The sequence below is a fragment of the Nanorana parkeri genome, unplaced genomic scaffold (genome assembly GCF_000935625.1).
Source record: "Nanorana parkeri isolate BGI_ZX_2015 unplaced genomic scaffold, ASM93562v1 scaffold248, whole genome shotgun sequence".
NCBI lineage: Eukaryota > Metazoa > Chordata > Amphibia > Anura > Dicroglossidae > Nanorana > Nanorana parkeri.
Window position 1 is genome coordinate 2,152,643 of NW_017306516.1, and position 22,885 is coordinate 2,175,527.

A 22,885-nucleotide genomic window follows, 5' to 3' on the forward strand; every position below is an offset into this window, starting at 1 on the left:
AACAAATCTATCAAGGCCAATTTAGCATATATACCACTTTCTTAGATATAATTCATGACATACTAAAGACATGTACAAGTCAGGTATACGCAAGACATTTGCCATAAATGTTATCACTTTTCATGCAGAATGAAGCATTGTTTCAGTGTTCTGTCTGGGTACCAACAAATTTGTCCACATCTGAGACCTGTGACAGTCTCACAGGTCGGCTAGAACTATGAGGTGAGTGAAAAGCACTCACCTCATAGTTCTCCTTTAATAAAAAAAAAAAAGAAGACACACAAATATAATATACAGGGTTTTTTTGTTTTTTTTTTACAGGGAAAACAAAATACTGAAACTTGCAGGTTGTATGAAACAGACTTCTGTATTTACGCACAATAGATTTTGGCAGTCGTTCTTCTACATAAAAGAGATATAATTGGAACAAAAACACTTCCACAGAACTGTCATATCAGAATGAACTTCCTATATAAATAGAACAATAGCACTGATGATCTTTGCATCTCGACTTGAAGAACATTGGAGATTACATTTCCTTCTAAACATTTACGGTGGAACTCGTTGCTTGTTTTTTCAGTGTCAAAATGATAACCTTCATACACCCCAGATCAAAATAATCTATGCTCAAATATGTGTGGCACATAAGGTAAAAAAAAAGGCTTGATTCTCTAAGTTTTAACAATAGTTCATTATTGCATCGATTATACATTTAAGCAATGACAGTGGATAATAAATCACACAAGCCGTATGGTATTGAATGAGATGGAGTAGTCATAGAGGTGAGGATGGTCAAAAAAGTATTATGAAAAGTAACAAAATTACAATTAAGAAAATTAAGATCAACATTGATGACTTCTAGAGGTCAAATAAAAATTGTTTTTTAAATATACAGGCAAAAAAAAACAAAAAAAGTATCAAATTACTGAACACCTCAAACAAACTTCATCTAGATACTTTGGGCATCTGTGGCACACCCTGCTCCTCTTTCCTACGACTGCATTTACTGGCAAACACTGCCTGTTATTTTAAATCGTAGAGACTTGTTTAGTCTGCAGTATCAAAAAAGTCACAATGTAACAATGTAATTTTGCTACATTGTAAATACCGATTATCTATAGCGGTTTTAAAAGGGGCAACCTTTAATCGGTATATGCCGTTTGTAAAAGCAACCTTGCAAGTTAAAGGAGAACTATGGGGTCAGTGTTTTTCCCCATAGTTCTCCTTAGGGTAACCGGAGAACACAAACTATCGCCCTCCCGTTACCCTAAGCTCAGTATACCGCTACAGCTCGCGGTATACTGAGACGCCGCACCTGGAGCGGATCCCGACGTAGATGACGGGATCCGCCCAGCTGCGTGAGTGACAGCTGGCTCTGCCTACCTAGAGGCAGAGCCAGCTGTACCCGCCCCCTCCCCCGTCCGTTCCGCCAGTCAGCGCTGGCAGATCGGAGCGGGGAGAGGGGAATCCAGCCCCTCCCACTGTCACGGCAGAGAGCCGTGACAGGATCGAGAGGTGAGGGAACCCGGTATGTGTTCCCTCACCTCCCGATCTACTGAGCCGACCTGTGAGTCTCATTGTCACAGGTCGGCTTAGAACTATGAGGTGAGTGGAAATCACTCATCTCATAGTTCTCCTTTAAAATAGTGTTACTGTTGAACCTCTTGTTTATCCTTATTTAACACTAATCAACCCTAAATTACTTTAATTCTCTCCTTAGCTAAAGTAACATTGGAGGCATATTTCTAAAGTAGAAATACTGATGGATTCACTACCAGTATGCTTTTGGTGAATTCACTACCGGTATATTTTCTTCATTTTATTTTTACATCTATTGTCTATGGATTGCAAAGAGAATAAAACATTTTAGAAAATACAATATTGCAAAGAGCAAGCCTTGTTTCTACCAAAAAAACAAACATAGAAGGGATATACAGTATATATTACTTTGTTATCTTAACTAATGACAATGTTATTGCCAAATCAATAGACCTATAGCTGAAAAGTAAATTGTTCTGGTCAATACAGGGTATACAGGTGCGGGAACTGAAGAGGATAAGCCTAGAGTGCTTAAATTCTACAGGTTGCGGCAGATTTAGAGCTTCAGCATACTAGTTCAGCAGTATTATTTATAAATGTGTGCTAAATAAGAGCAAACTGTTTCTAAAGCTACCCATATAACTTCCATTCCACCAATATCTAATCCATGCTCCAATCCTACAATATAAGAGTTTAGTGGTTTTGTATATAATTTCTTATTATGGTCAGAACTAAAAATGTAACTTTTATTGTAATTCAGAAAATGTGACAATTTTCTTTTACGAAATTTTGTTTTAGGAAACACAACTTGTTAAAAGAAACCGGCAATGAAAATGCTAACTGCTTGGCTGTTAAAAGCATGCCCTGTCTGCTGTTATTTTTGCATGCTTATGGGGGGTGGGGGGGCAGGAAAATTGCATTTTCAGAAAGGGCAGCAAAAGCAGTCTGCATGCACACTTCTTCTTAATCAGGTGTGTGGTAGATTTAACTCCGAATTGCTGAAGAAGTATAACAAAGACATCATACAACATTGTTAACAAAAGAGTTGTATTTTATTCATAGAATATATACAGACCCATTTTAGCCAAGTTATTCATGCAAGATCAGTAAAAATTAACCTTTTTACAGCTGCGGGGGGAAAAAAAGAAACATTGAAGACTAACATAGAAAATTTGGAAGAATTCACAAAAAATGGCAGTTTTTTTTTTTAAGAATGAAAAAGTTCACGATTTAACATTATTTACATGTTCATTATATTGTCAGTATTACAAATATTTACATATACAGAAATAAAAAAAAGTATGCCAACATGGTCAAACTGAAAAGAAAGTTAATGCAGACATCTTCTTAAAGTGGACCCACCCTCAAACAGCTTTGTTACCAGTCAAGCAAGAATGGAAGAACAATAGATAAGCTTATGTCTGTGAAGGTTCTCATTCATCCAGGTCATGGTATATCTGTAAAAAATAGGTCAAGGCAACTAGACTTGCTGTATTTTTATTGAAGACGTTTCACTGGTCATCCAAACAGCTTTCTCAATTCAGAATGAAACGTCTTCAAGAAAAATACAGCAAGTCCAGTTGCCTTGACTTATTTTTTTTTACAGATAATAAGGTTATTCAAGTGTATTTCTAACAAAAGGGCTAAAATAGTTGCCTTTGCTGAAAAGATGCTGTTCCAGGTTGCCATCAATGTTGGCCACATGTCTGAAGGTCTAAGATTGTTTTCATATGATCTCTGCTGAAGGATAGAATCAGCCAATTTGAACTCTGACATTCCCATTTAAAAGGATACCACATGACCAAATGCTTAGGCCTTTGGGCACATGGCCAGCACTAAAAGAAACCAGCATTTTCTCCAGGAAGAAGTGATTCTGCCCATCTACTTTTAATAAATAGTCCAAATTAATCCAACCTAGAAAATCTAAACAAAAATAACATTTTAACATCTGTCCATTTTAAGTCTGCTCTGAAACCGTGTGCAAGCATTACCCTCCTCTTTTCCAATAGATATATTAAAAGAACAAAAAAATTTCAGTCTCATCAGATACCTAAATAAAGCTCCAAAGAAAAAGAATATTTACCAAAGAATATGCAGTTATTGTTTTGAAATGCATCAGCAGAAGGGTAATTGTTCTGCACCATAATCCTTCTGTAACACCTACAAAAAAAGTCTCGCCATTGCAAAGTAATTTACTCCTTTAGTGGATGTATATGAACTATGTTACTGTATGCCTACAGAGCTGCTGGAAAAAGTTACTTTTCTCTTCAGTCTAACTTCTGGATCGTATATTTAAAAAAAAAAAAAAGTGCACAACCTTCTAGACATTTATGGGTCAATTTTTAAAAGAAAGAAGTCCTCATTTAAAGCAATTCTGCAATCATATGGTATTTCCTGAACAAAGTACTAATTTCCTGCTCTCTGCTTTACATATTCTTAGACACTTTAATCCCGTAAGAGGTTTGAAGTGTATCCAGAGCCTCCAAGCATATATTCTTGTGTAAAATAAGAATTGCAACAAAGTTTCGCTATTATCAAATCACTAATTTCTTGCGTACTAAACTCGCTCGAGACGACTCTGGCAGTAGCCTCAGTCCTTACGAGCACTGGTGCCTTCAATCCACCAATCAGAGAGGGGTCATCTCCCTGCTTTACTCTATATTAAGAGTCCACCTCTAAACAGCCATATATGCCGTCTTGGGAACAGGATCTGAACAGGGTCGTTTCCGAAGAGGCATGGAATCGTCGCTCTTAGGTAACAACCCGGGGTCCGATTAATGTTTCATTGCTGGAGGCTAACTTTAAAGTTTTCTCTATGAGGTACTTGGTGCCTTCTAGACTTGCTCTCATGTATCCAGGATTATCATCCCTATGCTTTCGGGGATGTGAGCTTGGGGGCACTATGTACCATGTGTGGTGGTTGTGTCTCCGCATCCGAAGATTTGGGGGAAAAGTTTTTAATCTAATTGTCCGGGTTACAGGTGTGCATGATCCTAGGGAGCCAAGGTATGCTCTTCTTAATGACGTTGTCTTTGGAGTCTCTAGACATTGCACACGATTGATAATCTTTATGTTCCTGGCAGCACAGGGCCAACTGATCGGAAGCCGATTAATCGATTATTGAAAAAGTTGACAACTTTTTCAATAATCGATTATAATCGATTATGTCGATTAGTTGTTGCAGCCCTAAAAATTACCTAGGGTGTCTCCGAGACAGGTAAAGATTAAGCGGTCTTGGATTATGACTCACAAAACGCTAGGGAGTATTCTCCTGGACAAAGTTACACAGTTTGAGCTTACCTGAGATCCTTGGTTGGCCTATATAAGCCCTACAACAACGTGAGAAAGGTAGATTGACTCCGGGCCTTAGCCCACCCCGACCAAATTACTTAACTTTACACTAGTTCCCTGTTTTATTCTTTATGTCTGTTGTTCTCTTTTCCTGTTCGTCTTCTGTTCTGTCTGTCATCTATGTAGCCTGCCCTTGTTAAAGTTGTACTTTAGTGCATCTTATCGGGGATTGCTTGTTCATAAGTTTGGATTGTCATGTGGTGGTTTTTTGATGGATTACCCCCACGATTCTATATTTTAAATACATTATTGCCAAACATACTGCTCTATAACTAGAGTTACTCCAGTAGCTTAGTGGGCTGATGAGATATTCGGTTCCAATTGGAAGCTGTGAAGTCCTATTCTCTTAGAACGATAAGGTTATGTATACGCATTGCTATATGATATGATGAGAGTAGGAAATCAATTGGGCTGGAATAGCATTGTTATTTTGACTTCCATTAGTAAATTTTCCTTAATGGAATATCCTTATAACTTCATATTTAAAGTAATTTTTGGTGAAATACACCTTCTTAGGACTGGATTTCCTCCAATTAATTTTTGAGGGGTTTTCCTCGTTCATAATGGTGCACTGTGAAACTCTACTGTCTTAGCATACTAAGGTTATGTATATGTATTATTATAGGACATGATGAGAATAAGAGAACAGTTGGGCTGGAAATGTAATGCCTTTTGTAAAGATGTTGTTTATCACATGGTGTAATGTTTTATCACGTTTTGACGGAAAATAATAAAACTTTTGAAAGTAGAATTGCAACAAAAACACACAAGCAAAATCTGAGAAACTGTTTTAAAACAAAGTGCTACCCGGTCTCCACCCCACACGAAATCTGCAGCAGTGGTTCCCAAGAAATTGCTGTTAAAGCCATATAAGGCACAGAGCTCACTTTGAAGAATAACTCTAGTCTAAACAAAACTGCTTCCATAACCTATAAATTGTGAAGATGTTTAGACCTCTCAAACTATTAACAACATTTTACATTTTTCAAGTGCTGTTATTATGCAAATTAGCATACCAGCTAAACTCACATCCGGAATAACATGCGAAGAGGCCACACGTCTATTTTTTTCCAATTCTTAGCAATTCAATGTGTATGACTGTAAGGGGCAAGCAGTACAGAATGATGTAGCCGTCATCACGTGCCTCATTTTAAGAAACATTTCTGGCTCTACAGAGTCTCAAAATTCTTAACTAAATACTCAAAAACATTAGCAACACCATGCCAATGCAGCAGACAACTCATAATCTCCTTACCAAAAGTTCAGATTTCTCTACAGGGAAAAGAAAATGAATACTCAAACATTTAATTCAGTCATTAAGAGTGCAGAACGCACCAGGAGGCCACTCCTTTCTAGACCGTCAAAATAGACACTGGTAGGAGCAGGCAGACACCTCTTCCACTCTTGATACTAAAGCAGGGTTAGCACAGACATCTATTTACCTTGGGTGTATGGTTTACGAGAGCAGCCAAATTTTCATACTAGCAACTTCCAGAAACCAGAAACGGAGAAAAAAAATTGGATTTTGTTCTTACTGTAAAATCCAGTGAGGGACACTGCTCCAAAGAATTCCGAGACATAGGGTTATGCAACTGCTTCTAGGAGAAATGGACACTAGGCAAGCACATGAAAAGCTTGTCACTTTAAGAACATAACCCTTCCCACCTGACAGTTGTAGCAGTAGAACAAAGGACCTTGTGGGGAGGAAGCCGTGTCCTTCAATCGACTCCACAAAAAGGATTTTATAGTAAAAACAAAATCCTATTTTCTCTATTGCCCATTGAGGGGCACAGCTCTGAAGAATTCTGAGACTTAGGGACATTCAAAAGCAGTCCAAACCGAGGGGCGGGCACCAACATAACTAATGCACTGGCTAAAAAAAAAAAAAAATTCACCAGCAGAATCTTTTGAGGACACTAATCAAAACTGGCAGGTGTGAGGGGTTATGTCCTTACAGCGACAAGCTTATAGTTTCTTTGCCTAGTGTCCATTACTCCCATAAGCAGCAGTGTGACCCTACATCTCAGAATTCTTCAGAGCTGTGTCCCTCAATGGATGATTGAGAAAAAAATGTTATAGGGTTATTTTATTAGATCAAAATATTGAAGTTCAGTCATAAGAAAAGCAGAGGAAGCCAATTTAAAGCAGAGCTTCTTTTTATCTCGTCTTGAGAAGACCATATCATCATAAATGCAATATGAGACTAGCATGATCATTGATTGTATTGATCAGGCACTGTAGGGTTTTCTTTAAGGGGTGGGTACTCATCCTGCACAGGCATTTTCCGTCATGAGGGTAAATGCCTGTGCAACTGTTAACTGATCATTTCCTTTTCTATTGAGAAAAAGTTAAAAGTCTATAAGCTGCATCTACACAATCACTAAATTAATAAAGATGCATAGCAGTTCTAAGATATGAGCAAAGACAAACATTCCTCACATTCCCATTAACAGGTCTCCCCATTTACTGACAACCGTTAACGTTCTAATGGTGGTCTAAAGGCAGATAGTCGAAAAGTACGGGTAGTGAAACCACTTCCTCACTTCAAATGCATGAGTTTGCAGGTCTTCCTATGATCTTCTCACAAACTTGACCAACACGTGATATTGGTGCACCCAAGATGAGAGGATCTTTATGTTTTCTTCACAGAACAGATAAAGAAAAAAACACTTGCAAAGAGGTTTTCCAACAAGCTAGAATATCTATGTAAATACGTTTTAGTGGTGGTAATGGTAAGTATTGATCAACCCCTAGGAAAACACTACATGATACAAGTCTTGCTAGAGATGTTTGATTTAGGATCACCAATTGAAAATACCGGGCAGTGTGTAGTCACCTAAATAGAATAGGGAGTAAGCACATCAGTCATTGTTAAAAAATATACAGACAGGAACTTGGCATTGTCAGAAGCTTTGTAAAACAAATGTTCTACAAACACGAAGTTTCCATTGCTGCTGTTCCTCAACTTTTTGCAGATTTTCTAAGAATAGATGCTTATAAACATTTCGAAAGAATTTCAGCAATAAGGAAGTGCTTAAGACAATAGAGTACAAATGATTAGGGACAGCAAACACTATAACCATCTCAACTAAAAAAAAACATTTAATTAATCTTCCAAATGTTGTGGTTAGGTCAGTGCCCTTTAATCCTTAGAATTTATCTGTGATCAACGATAAATTGCAGATGGAGATCCAGCAGGCGCTCTATGTAGGTGTCCGCACTTGTGCTGATTATTGACAGGTTAATGTTTTAGACCTTCATGGCTTATATTCTCAGATTGTTATCCACTACAACACTAAAAAACTTGGATGAAGGTAGTCATGCAAGGCCTGCATCACAGAAAGTATTTATGTTGTCATGGAAGGTCTGCAACTCTTACAACTGCTTCTTACAACTGCCCCACAATATGTGCATTTGGGACATGTTAACCACTCAAGCATCAGGAAAGTTGCATTTAGAAGTATGAAATGGGTATGAAACAAGTATGAAACAATACCAGTTTGTCCATTATTTCTTTAAGCTACTTTACACATAAGTTAAAATATATACTACTAATAAAATGTCCCTGTGCCAATGTTATCTGTATAAAGTCACAAGAAAGGAAGTGCTAGGTAAAAATAGCTTTTTTTTCTGATGCATGGCAAATCCTGTCACAGGTTGTAAGCAAGTGCTGTAGTTATACAACTATATTAGAACCACACAATCTGGTGGAATTGTACAAGTATGAGCAGCAATTTGTGAGCCTGAATCTTAAAACTCTGACCCTTCTGCTGGCACCTGTGGTAGATCTCAAGTCCTCCGCATGTTGCAAACAGATTCAGGGTGGTGGCATGTGACCTCCCTTTCATGGAGGAAACACCATAGGAAGCTGCACAGGTATATTATGTGGAGGCAACGGAAGAACTTGATCGCATAATCTGAGCACAAATACCAGTCTTTCTGCAGAGACACTTCAAGTAATTCATATTGTTGTTCCTTTTGCTTGATGTGAAGTTAGAGCACAAATTAAAATACTAATTTAAAAAAATGCTGAAAGACAGTGTGATAGATCACTAAAAGAAAATATTTATTACTTGGAATCACAAGACAAAATGTTCTGCTATATATTTACTTTTGTCAGAATACAGAGCTGCATGAATTTATTCAGGAGGTAGTGAAAGCAGATTTCACCTTGACTGTGCAGAAGGGTATTGTATGCAGGAAAAGTGGATACCAACTACAACCAACTTTTTGCATTTATGTTATGACATGCACTAGAAAGAGGAAAGGTAGGGAGTTCTATTTCACTTTCCTCCAGTTTTATGTAGGGTTCTTTATTACCCAACATGGCATTAGAAGTATTTCTTACTATAGAAGTGTGTGTGTATCTGCGTGTATTCCAAGAAATATATGGTATGCCAAACATGATATGATAAAGGGTGAAGGCCCATTGCGATGTTGTGAACATAAGAAATTTGAATTTCTTTATTCAAAAATACACTTTGGGTGCTGCAGTTCTAAACTGTTTTTGGCTATTACTGCAGGGTTCATTGGGAGAACTGCTTGAACCTCTTTCCTCAGCAGGTGCATCTCTGTCACTCCTAACCGTGTGTACATACACACTTAGCGATTTTATTAGGAACACCTGCATATTCACTTAAGTATCATGTGGCAGTAGCACAATGCATAAAATCATGTAGATACAGGTCGGCAGGGTCAGTCAAGGTGATGTTTAAGTAATGTGACCTCAGCAACTTTGACCATGAGATGATTGCTGGTGCTAGAAGAGATGGCTAGAGTATTTCTGTAACTTCTGATCTCCTGGATTTTTCACACACAATGGTCTCTAGAGTATACCCAGAATAGTGCAAAAAACATCCAGTGAGCGATGGTTCTGTAGACATAAATGCCTTGTTGATGAGGTCAGAAGAGAATGGGCAGACTGGTTAACACCAACAGAAAGGCTACGATAAAAGGCAGCCTGGTCCGATGAATCTATATTTCTGTTGAGATGCACAGATCGTAGGCCAGTTACTGGATCTAAATTCAATAGAACACTTTTGGGATGTGGTAGAACAGGAGATTTGCAGCATGAATGTGCAGCTGACAAATCTGCAGAAATGGTGTGATACGATCATGACAACATGGACCAGAATCTCAAAGGAATGCTAGTGAAATTCACGCCACTAAAAACTAAGCTGAATATATCTATATTGATAAATATCAAGAAAATCATACAGCATGTTAAAACATGTTCAGATTAATGCTGCATCGAAGCAAAAAAAAAAACAAACCAACAAAACATGCAAACCAGTAAAATAAAAAGCCCTCCCTACACTCCTCTCTTCCTTCCACTGGAAGACATGACGTATTTGCTGTATAAACCACTGCTACAGTATGCCAAAGTCGCTGATCAAGTGACTAAAGCCTTATATATTTAGTAATGTGATTAGATTTTAAAATGACACACAACAGTTTGGTTATGTTATCTCTGCTAAGGAGTGTATCAAAGTCTAAACAGTTATGCTGGGAACTGTATAAAAGGTTCTCAGAATTGGTTTCTTGTGGTCATTAAAAAAAAAGAACATGATTTAAATACTGTATCTGTAGTTTTATTCTGTGAAATGATCAGGAAAGCTAGCACTGTTGGTAACTAAGGATTTGAGTTACAAGACACCTCCTAAACCTTTAAGATACTACCCTAACCATGAACAAGACTGACTGAAGTAGATTTACTAACAACAAGATAACCAGAATGCTACAGGAAATATCATTCTAAACCTGTCAAGAAGAAAGTACAGAGAATCCCTGAATTCTAAAAACACTAGTTGCTGGGCTGTTTGGCTGAACTACTGGTTCTAATACCTTGAGTCACTGACCCATAACAAATACACAGATCAAGAAAGTCAGAAGTCCTCATCTTCATACTTTTTCCTGGTCACCAAAATAGAGAAGAAAGATGGCCATTCTGACAGACAAAGAACCAACATTTTTAGAAGGAGCAAAAGGAGCAATCAGCAATAGAGGTCTGTATGCTTCATTCATAACAAGTTTTCTTTTCCTTTAAGAGATTTAACACGCATACAAAAAATGGCTTTAGAGAAGAAAAACATACTTTTTCCTCTGTCTCTTGTCTGGTCAGTCTACCCCCATGTCACAAGATCTTTAATTCCTTAGCAGCACAAAGTTAAGTGCTAACTTAGAGTTGCATTTGTAAAAGACTTCATTCTAAATGATAAAACATAAGGCAACGCCGCCATTATGCTCATGCTACAAAGATATATTACCATTGGAGGCGATAGGCATACACAAAATGTTTTTGAGTGCAAGACCCTAAACTGCATAATATCAGTTCTGGCTTTGCAAGGTAAGTGATAACTGTTTATATTTAGTGCAGGGGTAGACAAATAAATAAGGAATTCAGGAGCCAGTCTGTTCAAACCAGGAGGCAGAAGGGTTTTTTTTTTTTTTTTTAGGAGCCAGCTCCATTGAGAATTTGAGAAAACCTCAAAAGTTAGGCAGCTGCTTTAATTTTTAGGGAGCAGTGCCTACCCGGCTCCTGAGATTTATCCAGCCCTAATTCAGTGACATTATCAGCTCCTTATTTGATGACAATATCCTTTCCTAATTCATGGAAGGGAAAAGATAAACAGGTTGCTAGCTAACAGTTCTCCCCTTGGGACACTTTAGGAAATGCGTTTTTTTTTTTCTCCCACACAGCAGACTTCACTCAGTGCTTCGCTTACAAATAAATAGGCAAAAATGTAACTCTTAAATATGCACGCAGATTGCGGATTATTTATATACAAAAGGTCTTTAGTTCCAGTAATGAAATGCATTAAGAAGCTTTACCCGAGCAAATCAAAGATCTAGTCTTCAAACATAATTTTACCTTAAAGACTATAATAAAAAAAAATATTTACAATGGAAATCCAGTGCTCAGTCAGCAAAGTAAATGCGACATTACAAAGTAATCCAAAAGTAACAAAAATTAAATAAACAATATGTGAAACCCTGTTAAATTCTTGACACTACAAAACTGACATCAGGAAGTCTCCGTTCACGTTGTGGAACTTTGGACTTTTGGACTCTATAAAGGTCAGTTACACAGGCACTTCACATGTAAACAGTCTACAACAGAAGAAAAAAAAAATCATATTTTGGCACCAACTCAGATTATAAAAATAATACGTAAAAATTACAAATATATACATATATAAAACCCAGAGAAATTAGGTCAGTTTGTTGATTTTTTTAGTAGTCACTAAAGGTCACAAAATCAAAATACTGAAGATGCCAAAAATATATATATAAATTACTGTGAGTGCAATAAATAACTCAAATGAATCACTGTTAAACTGATTTCACTGGTGGAAAAAAAAAGAAAAAAAAACAAGGACTAGCTCGGATTATTTACACTGCTCTACAGCACTATAATATAAGGAAATCCAAATAGAATCTGTCAGTTTCAGTCACAGTAGCCATTTATATCATGCCTAGTGCACTACTTAATTGGGCAGAAATAACAAGTTTAAAGTGACCCTGTCAATAGTGGGTTAAAAACAGAGCCAGTAGATGACAAAGCTTCATATTTAGCTTTCTGGTAAGGGTGTGTGAAATACTTGCTCTCTTGAACAGCCCTGGGTGTTGTTGCTATCTGACACTTTCAGAAGTGTCCGATAGCATGACCTCCATTGAGTGCTGTGGTTTTTCCAGCTAATATACCTCACTACATGATTTAAAACATCGCCCTCAGCAAAGTAAATATTAACTGGATTTAAAGGCTGGCTTTCCTCCCCAACAGAGTCATTTCAAGACCCTCCCCTGCTCAGCAAGGAAGTTATAAAGGCCATATGGTCACTAGGGGTCTGCTGAAAGCAATACTCACACCCAATATCAAAGTACCTGCATTTATATAAAGATCCTGTAAGCTTTCTGCTGAGCAGATGCTGGCTTAGGGCCTGTTCTCAGAGGAGGCTGAGAGGAGTCCCACACTAGACCTGCAGCCTTTTGTGCATTTCTAAGCTTAGCACTCACTGTGAAGGTGTCCACCAATGAAAACACTCATCTCATGCTAAAAACAGTTTTCAATGCTCTGTGACACCTTAATGACATTGTGTGCAGATTCAGATCAAAAGTGTAACATAGCTGGCAGTAACTATCTGCGGGAGCATTTATTTACCGGGACTTTTGTACCTCAAACGCTGAGCAAGAGATGCTTATACACTACAACTGCAAGGGTAAGCCGATAAAAGCTTGGACAACCCCCCCGTGGATGGTAACACTATTCCAAAAGAACTGCTGTGCATTTGCCCAACTGCACAGGGCATTATATTCTATACAAGGGATAATTATGGCCAGAACTAACCGGTTCTCTTTCAGCTGACCTTTTATGCTGTTAAAACTGTGTGTTTATGAATGTCACATATTCACATACACACAAAAATGCAGAAAAAGACACCCCACAGATGCATTTTACAGACAGGAACATTTTAAAATATGTCAAATGTCTAAAAATATACCACTGTGGTTCACTAGAATTAGTGAAAATACAGTAGATGTGCACAATTCCCTTTTAGGGCTAACGTAACTTCAGAGGCGGGAATCTCAGAGAACAGTCCATACTTGAGGCTTGAGAACGAGTCCTTATAGTGTCAGTACCACATTTGGGGTTAAACTGAAGAAAGTTGTGAAGCTCGCAGCAGCGGAAGTTCTAACAGTGCCTGAATGGTTATTCCAACTTTTACTAATCCTCTCTCTTCCAGGATGTGGTGGGGTAAACAAAGCTTATCCTGGAAAAGAAACAAAGACAAGTAAATAAAGAACAGACTGATGAAATCTCAAGTGGCCACATCAGGAGAGTGAGGGTGGACATACAAAATCTGAATTGGAAATGTAATTCAAGTATTTAAAGAGATGGCCCCTTTGTCTACTCAGGGCAAAATGTCATGTTCTCATGCAAGAATTCCTCCCCAGTTCTATGATCTGTTGCAGTCAGGATTGGATTGCAATGGTGACTGACCACTTTGACCCAAACACTACACCCTGGGAGGTGTTAGACCCAAACACTACACCCTGGGAAATCATTACCAAGGGATCCAACAGAAGCATGGAGAAAGTGAGTATCAGAGGGTGGGGGGTAGAGGATTCTTACAAGAGGACCTGCCATTTTCCCCTAAATGGGTAAAGTGACAAAATCTCTTTAGGGCTAAAACATAAGGAGAAAGGTTTACATTTACTAGGAATTTATTTTTTTAAAAGTATATGCGGCAGTCAATTTTACCCAATAAAAAACAAAACAAAAAAAACCCCACCATTTTTTTTCAAGGCTCCAGGGACATGGGCCTATGGTGGAACTAAAGCCTGTTGCTAGTGCTCAGGAGTTTTGACAGCTGCAATCTTCCTCATAGTTCTGTCTACCTTGCTAACATCTTTCCATCATCATCTTACAGGTTTGGGGTCTTTAGCCATCGTGATCGAACAGGCCTGGATAACGCAACTCCAGCACCTGTGCATGGGTCTTACTTTATCCTGCATCAAAGGCATGCTGAGAATATACACAAAGATGCACATCACATTGATGACAGGTAAGGCAGACAGTTTTACAGCAAAGGAAACATACAAAGTCTTCTGCAGTAAAAGCTGAACTGTCAGCAATTTGTTTTTTCACTTTGGTTTCACTTTAAATGTTTCTAATGTAACAGTGCTGAAGTGCAGTACCTGCATTAGTCTTCACAGAAATCCCTGTGTCCTTCTGAAGCCCACATGCATCCCAGGCCAATGTTGTATGTGGGGTGTGTTCAATATTACATCCAACCCCTCCCAGTGCTAAGCCCTACTCTTGTTTCAACTGTCAGATTTCAGTGTACAGTAAAGGCTCAGGTATTTGACTATTGAATGATAGGGATGGGGCTTAACAAGGAGAGGGAGCAATATTAGGTGTCAACCTTGCCAGACGTTGAGGCACCATGTAAAGCCTGAGACTTGGATACAAGGTGGGTCAGCAGAACAATATGAAGGCTAACCGGTACATTAGAAAAGTTTTAGAGCTTGTTCACACCAAATCCAGTGCGTTCCAGCACGATTTTTGGTGGAAATGCACTGGATCGCATTGAGCAAGCCTCCATGTGATCGCAAAAAATAGTGTTTTGCACTGCGGTGCCATTGACTTGAGTGGCACTGCCATGCCCCTTCCCGCCCCAGAACGCAGGAGACTTCATTATGCAATCAAGTGCAGTTCAGCCACTAACTTATTTAATGAGGGCCCTTTGTGCCATAAAGCTGCATTACAAATAAAAAAAACACAAAAAAAAAAAACTGTGGTCAGAAAAGTTAGGTAATAAACTTACCTTATCCCTGCCTTTTTTTTTTCTACTGCAGGGGTGACCTCACCATCCTCCCAACAAGATCCCAAGCATGTTGAGTAGCTCAGACCTCATGGGATGATGCTCCAGAACTGTGCAAAAGCACCACATTTTAGCTACCTGGTATTCTCCAGGATCTTGCTGGAAGGGCATTGAAGTCACCCTCATGCAGGAACAGTGGAGGAAGCTGGGACAAAGTATATCAGCTATCTTTTGTCACCCACAGATAACTTAATTCGAATTCAGCATTTTGGCATGGCGTGGGGGGCCTGGGGAAATGAGCAGCTTTTGTATTTCTAGTGCAATATCTGCTTTAAAGCTGGAAAACACAGAAAAACTAAAAAAATATATATCATACGTTTAAGAGTGACAGATGTAAACTAAATTTAAACAAACTCTAAATACATTCTAGAAAAGCTCGGACATAAAAGTACCTGCAAATATGAATACACGCTTAAGCCAAGGCACTGAAAATGATTCCAGCACAACACAGGCAGTAGAACTGATACACAATTCATATTTGTAACCGGAGAAAAGTAAGAACAGGGGACTCACCTGCGGGACTCCAAGTTTTTTACATGCCTCCAGGAAGTTTTCCACATTACGTCTGCATTTCGCCATGCTGAGTTTAGGCTAAAAATATATACAATATCCACATTCAGTTAATTTGCAAATACACAATGCTGATTCTTAAAACACACAAAAAAAAAATAATCACCCATTTTAGGGCTGGGGAGACAGGGGGATCCTTTAACTGTCAACAACATCTCAACAACTCAACAACTCCTGTCACTAGATTTATATCCAAACTGACCGACCCCAGCAAGTCTTTAAAAACTTTAAAAGAGACCCTGTCAACTTACCTATTCAGGAAAAGTGTCAGGTTCTCTTTCAAAGCAACCTACTGGCCCATTTAGTCTTAATCAAGCAAGATTTCACTGTAATTATGACCCAATCTTATACAAATCCAGCAGCTTTTCATTGAGCCCTACAATCTGGAAAAGTACGAAATAACGGAAAAAAGTGTACAAATGATGCAAGCACAGTCTTAATATGTGGTCAGGGATATGTTTTATAATACTTTTGAGTAGGACAGTGGGTTATTTATGAATCGCAATCATATAGCAAATCTGTCTCTCATAAATCTCCACGATTACACCATAGAACTACCTTTTCTCACAAAACAGGTGGCTAAATTTACTACAGACGTCAAGTCCATTATACTCCTGGAATCCTGCCAGCTGTCATTAGAAGGCTTCATTTTGCCTCAAGGAACAGCTCATAAAGAACATGTTGCTTTAAAGACAAAGAATTAAAAAAGGTAATGCGTCATATTAAGTGGAACGTCATTAAGTCTGAGGTGGCAACAACTAATCTGCAAACAGATAGTATTTACAACCACAAAGCAAACCATCACTTCCCTGCAACCAAGAGGCAAAACAGAATAAACCTTGCAATGTAGGCTGCAGAGTTGTATACAAGTAACCTGGAAAGGATTGTTTTTGAGATTGAAGTCAATGCTATTCAGATTCAGTGCAAGAGAAGCTGTTGTGCCAAAACTAGAATGCAGCTTTTAAAACCTAAAAAATGGCAGCTTACATCAGAGGGTTAGGAAACTGGTATCTTGTTTAATGGCCAATTTTCTAAAAAGGGTAACGGAAAATAAAAGTGACTAGTATGTGTATTTCTTTGCCCGCCTAGGCATTCTCGGCCCGCAGGCAAAAGTATAGCCAGACAGCCCTATTCATTTCTATAGCAGGTATTCGTGTCGGAAAAGTACCAAGGCAAAGTTGTTGGCTCCAGACAGTGCTGGGCCATGCGCAGGCCACAGCATCGCGAATAGGAGGAAGGGGCTGTTTTTGGCACGCTAACTCTGACCAAGTGATCAAAAAGGCACATAGGTCGGAGCTGTAATATAATTTCAGTATCTGACTTTTTGATTGGACTGACTGGTTCCTCTACTTTAATACATCCATCTACTTGGAAAAACTTTTTTTTTTTAGGGCTACTGCTTCTAAGAGAACATGCATTTCTTGATTTTACAGAACTTCTTAGGCAATACTACCAGTAACCCTTTGTTACAGTTTCACATTCATAAAGTTAGACATGTACTTGAAAGCTTATAATATACTTTGAGATGAAACGCCTGGTTTACAGGGGAATTCTAAGCTCTTCAAACTGTTTAAGCTGCAAAATTCAGTTGCAGCGCTAACATTCTGTGACAGAGGGTTCATTGTTTATTCCCAGTAACTGAACCAATGACCCTTCACACAATCGCTGGCCTAGTGCTCTCTTTTAAAATGTTGCTTCCTAATCAGTTTTCCAAATATCCAATTTACTGGGTAAAGCTGTGAAAGCATTGTGCATTAAATGTTTTCCCAGAGATGGCTACACTTTTGCTTTTCTTCCACTGCTGAAAAAAAGACCACAATCACTATGACCCACATGAATAAGAGAGAATGTATTTTATTATTTCAGTGACTATACACAGATATATCATTGTGAGGTTTATTGTATGTAATGTACTGTAATGTCTGTAGGACTGTCTTAGATCTAATGTTACAGAAGTTAAGAGAACAATGGAGAAAAAACACTTACCCCATAGTTCTCTTTTAAGGGTCACGGGAGGACATATACTAGGTTCTCCCGTGACCCAAAGCTCAGTATATTGCGAGCTACAGCTGCAATGCTGCAGCTGCATGTGTTCGCTAGCTTACCGATCTATTGAGCTGACGTGCGACAGCTTCATTGTCACAAGTCGGCTCGAACTATGAGGATGAGTGATTTTTACTCACCTAATAGTTCTCCTTTAAGGACTTCACAGCAAGAGCTGGGATTTTCTAGCTAGCTAACAAGGGCAATAACATGCAGTGTCTGCTCTTATGTAAGACTGGATACACTACAAGTTATATACAATGAGTGCAAACTGGCACCCCATCACCTTTAACAAATCTGGTGACACCCACTAATCAGGTAAAGATTGCTATAAATGAAGTGAACCTAACTAAGTGAACCTGAACCATGAAGTGAACCTAACCTAAGGTAAAAGTATGGAGGTCCAAATACCCTGTGTTGCCTGCATGTTCCTTTTTAAGCCTTCAAGATGATCCCCATGGAGCTCCTTAGATCCTAGGCCCAGGCTGTACATGGGGCCTTGCCGTCTGTCCATGTTCAGATCAAATTCCATTCCTGGTCTTTCAACTATCAAATGCCAGAGTCACTGTTCCTAACTAGATTTCTAACATTTAACAATTTGATAGGGCTTAGAGCTTAAAGGGTTTGGCTTAATCTTATCTAGTGCAGCAGTCAAGGCCTTATGTGCAACTTAGCTTGGAGTCCCGGAGCTTCAAAAAGGACACAGGTATCAATTTGAATAATGACACAGGTGCCTGCAACTAAGAACTGTTATTTAAGACCTGTATGCTTGTTGTAAGCATATGTATAACTGAAGTGACGGTCTGAGATAGGCAAAGGGGAATGGGTGTGTCCCTCAGACAACTTGAGTTGGTTTTTTTAAGCAGAAGAATGTGAACGCTGTTTGAAATTTACCACTTGCTGGCCACAAGTGGTATATGTGGCGCACGCTATATTCAATATTATACAGTAACAGGGGCTAACAAATATATCAATTCTGGTGCAGGTGTAGGTAAGTGTGCATACATTTCTTTGTATGCAATTAGTAGCACTTTTTTCATAACATAAGCACTCTTTAAGGGCCCATTCATCTATACCGAGTATGTTAATGTACATCATTAACATGCGCTGCATTCATTATGCATAGGTTTCCAATGCATGTTGATAGCCTGAAAATCATACCCAACATTAAGAATCCTGAGACATATGTGAGCTGGCACATTAAAGCCAAACTCCAGGCAGATAAAAACACTAATTATTCCATTATTTTATTATCCAGTACAACAGCACACATGATTTACATTGATTCCAATACAATTGGATCTACAGGTATCACCAGAATTTACTACAATATATACAAGCTCCGACATACAACTTTTAACGTTACGTATTCAACACTACTTTGATTCAGAGCATTAGAAAAGGCCTGCCTTGCTACATAGTGCAAACATGAAACTTGTGCACCCATGGGCACATGAAGTGCAGTGCGTAGATCGTCTACAACAGGTCCTGACTGCTGTAGTGTAGCTAAACGCAGAATATGCCCCTATACACCAAAACTCACACTGGGAGAGTGAGGGGGCTTTAAAAAAGGTTACTTACCAATATGCTAGTGCTCCTACAAAGAAGTGTGTTAAAATACTGTATACGGCTATATTGTAGATACAAACATCGAGGAGCAGATTTACAGCTGACTGTGGAAACACCCTCTCAGGTAATAAATAAGCCGAAGTGGAAAATTGGGGTGCTTGTATAAACATAATATCTTACCACTGCTGGTGACGGAACATGAATGCTGGCAACTGAGCGGGGTCGTATATGGTTGGCAAGATGGCATAACACAACTCCATCCATAAGTGCTCCTCCAATGTCATCTGGTAAAATAACCTTAAGCCTGGACTCAAGATTCTGTAAAACAGTGTAATGATCCACCTGTTACTCAGGACTGTATTAACTGCAAAGCCAGAAAAAAAAAACATGTGCAGTGAAATACATAAGTTGCAGACAGTGTTTCCTTAAGGCTTAAAAGTATATGTCATGTCAAACTCTGAATCCTGTCCCATCTGGCTAGAGAAGGGCAGGGTTAAAACTTCTGCCATGTTATGTTTGCCTTTTGTTACCCGCTGGGGAGATTTCTTTACTTTTTGTTCCATACACCGAGAGGAAATCTCCTCTTAAGCTGGTCATACACCTATAGTTATCTGCAAATTTTCTATGGTCAGATGGAAAATGTGCAACAGATTCCTCCATCTTCGCTAAACTGTGTGGATGTAGGAATCTCCCACTGGGCCAAGCTTCAGTATCTTGCTAGTCTGCCTCACAGGCTCTCAAAACACCTGAACAATCTGATTGGATGAAGGCATTGTTCAGGTATTTTTAGAGCCAGTGGGGCCGACTAGCAAGATACTGAAGCTTGGCCCAGTGGGAGATTCCTCCATCCACACAGTTTAGCGTAGATGGAGGATTCTGTTGCACTTTTTCCATCAAGGGTTCTAAACCTTTCCCACTTACGCAAAACTAAAAATGTTTTGGCTTTAGATACACTTTAAAGCTGCTTAAGTGGTTATATAGGCATTAAACAGGTAAAATATTTTGGGCATACAGTGATAAGCACATAGCAGATGCAGTACAAATAGCAGATAGCGAAATGGAAACAACGCTTATACCTTGCACAATTAAAATACCTGCCCTATTCAAAACACCAAAAAGCAGTTAAAAACATAATTATCTTTTAAAGAGTGCCAGTAATGACCAGGCTTTAGGTACACCTGTAGTACAGGGCTTATTTTGCTGGTACCCTTCTGAAAATCCTAGCTGCCTAGCTGTGTCAGTCTTCAATACTTTACAGACCTGGATGAAGCATGCTGCAAATGAGCGTCAGAAAAAAGAGAGACTTTCTTATCTCCTTATTTGTTCCAGGCCAATGACTCAAAACAGAAAATATAAAGTAAAAGGACTGGCCGCCAGGGGACTAGTAGTCCCAAAAGTAAAATAAGAGAAGGCAACATAATTTCTTCATGACATATACTTTACACAGGAATGTGAACAACTGATCTAAAATTATAAACTGTTCACGCTAACTTATGAAACATGTGTGCAAGTCTTTAGATTTTACTTCCTTTATATGTGTCTGACACTTCAGCTTCAGTATCAAGGGACAGAGGTCATCTGAAGTTAAAATGCTGCGTTGGCAACTGTCCAACCTTGCAACTAGTTTACCAAATCTTACCAGCATATAGGTGACAATTATTCTATGGGTATCTATATTTTTCTTAAATGTGGGGCTCTGATATTTGGCACTGCTATGTACTCTCAGGAGTTTGGAGACTAAGGCTAATTTACAAAAGGATTTGAGAATGTTCAAACAAAACTTTCTGTAAATTCTTGCCACAATTATCCAATCATGTGCAGACTAAATAAGTAAACACGTATTTTCTTTTCACATGATTTAATAACTGAAGTGAACCTTCAACATTCTCAAAGACCTTACTAAACCAGGCATACTGTGTACTTTGACCAAATCATATGGAAGCAACAAGCCTAAAGTGATCGTAAATCACTAAGGCCTGTTAACACCTGGGCGTTTTGTAGCGCGTTAATACGCTCTGCAAAACGCTTCAACACTGAAATCCCATTATTTCCTATGGGTATGGTTCACACCTGGGTGTATTACAGGCCGTATGAACGCTCTACAAAACGCCCTACGCCTAAACAAGTGCAGGAGCTTCTTTGAGGCGTATTTGCCGCGCGTATTCATTGGGATACAGCCAGTGGGCCCTTGGAAACGCGCCTTTGTCACGCGGTTTTTACCGCGAATCGCTGTAAAAACGTGTGGCACGAAACGCGCATATTCGCTACGCCTAGGTGTGAACCCGGCCTTAGTTTCAGACTCAGCTGACGCAAGCAAGGTTTCATAAAGGAGCAAATATGATTTTTTTTATAGGCAAAAGTATTAAAGGAGAATTATGGGGGTGAGCGAATTACACTCACCCCCTATTAGAGCCAACGTGTGACGCTTAAGTTGTTACACGTCGGCTCTATTGATCAGGAACTGAGCGATAACATACCACCAATCGTCCAGTTCCCGATCGTCTATCTGCAGAGATCAGTGACTGTTAGTCACCGCTTCCCGCAGGGAATTCTACCCCTCCCCTCCCTGTTCCTCCAGCGCCTACTGGGGCGAGCACAGCTGGCTCTGCAACAGGTTGGATCGATGCTGAGTTTTGGGTCATAGGAGGACATTAGTATATATGTCCTCTTGTGACCCTAAAGAGAACTATGGCAAAGAAAAAATCTGAGCCATTATTCTCTTTTGATGGTTTAGGGCTAAACATTGAGATTCTTCAATGTGACTGGTACTCTCAGGGGATACAGCAGCGGAGCTGAAGAGAGCAGTTCTGCTGTAGATTCAAGTGGTATATTCCAATAACTTGTTTTGATTACATACTTATGAATCGGTGTGTGAGACATGTCCCCCCACTATGAGAAAGAAGGAAGTGAAGGGAGGCCGTGCGGTCACGTGACCACCAAATAAAACATAAAAGGAACACCTTTAAAAAAAAAAAGCAAACAATATTTGCTTTTTTAGCACGGTGTTTACAAATTCTTTTGGAAGGTTTTTTTTTTTTAAGTTTTCTTCCAGGTGGAAGGCTGGATGTTGAAAATGTGTGCCAAATTCCTACTAAATAATGTAAACTAAAACAATGGATTCTAGGAAGCATACAAAATAAACCAAACAATGCCATTATATATACATTTCAATGGTATGAAGTCTTGCACAACATTTGTTTTCATTTTGCGTGGGTTATTACTATTCGGTAATGGACAATTTGTTCCTTACAATACACTTAATTAAATGTTCTGATGGGTACTACTAATTAAAAGATCAAACATACTCCTTTTTAATGCTGAAGTAACCCGACACTTTTTTATTCAGTTAGAGGAACTGCAATTGAAAGCCTATGTTTCTTCAAATTCTCAAGAAGCATTACCTCATCGAGGGGGGGGGGGGGGGAGAG

At 38.9% G+C, this 22,885-nt stretch overlaps 1 protein-coding gene across 2 annotated transcripts in view; it reads right to left on the bottom strand.

Moving 5' to 3' along the window:
• Nucleotides 1-13,059: 13,059 nt before the first annotated feature.
• Nucleotides 13,060-22,885, bottom strand: part of LRCH2 (leucine rich repeats and calponin homology domain containing 2) — an 83,367-nt gene continuing 73,541 nt past the window's right edge. The window contains exons 19-21 of one of the 2 annotated variants that reach the window (XM_018556705.1): nt 19,638-19,775; nt 15,789-15,866; nt 13,060-13,661 (exon numbers count right to left, since the gene is read on the bottom strand). In XM_018556705.1, coding sequence (XP_018412207.1) covers nt 13,542-13,661; nt 15,789-15,866; nt 19,638-19,775 — 336 coding nt within the window. In that variant the 3' untranslated portion in view covers nt 13,060-13,541. The remainder of the gene's footprint in view (nt 13,662-15,788; nt 15,867-19,637; nt 19,776-22,885) is intronic. The other variant, XM_018556704.1, reaches the window with a different exon arrangement.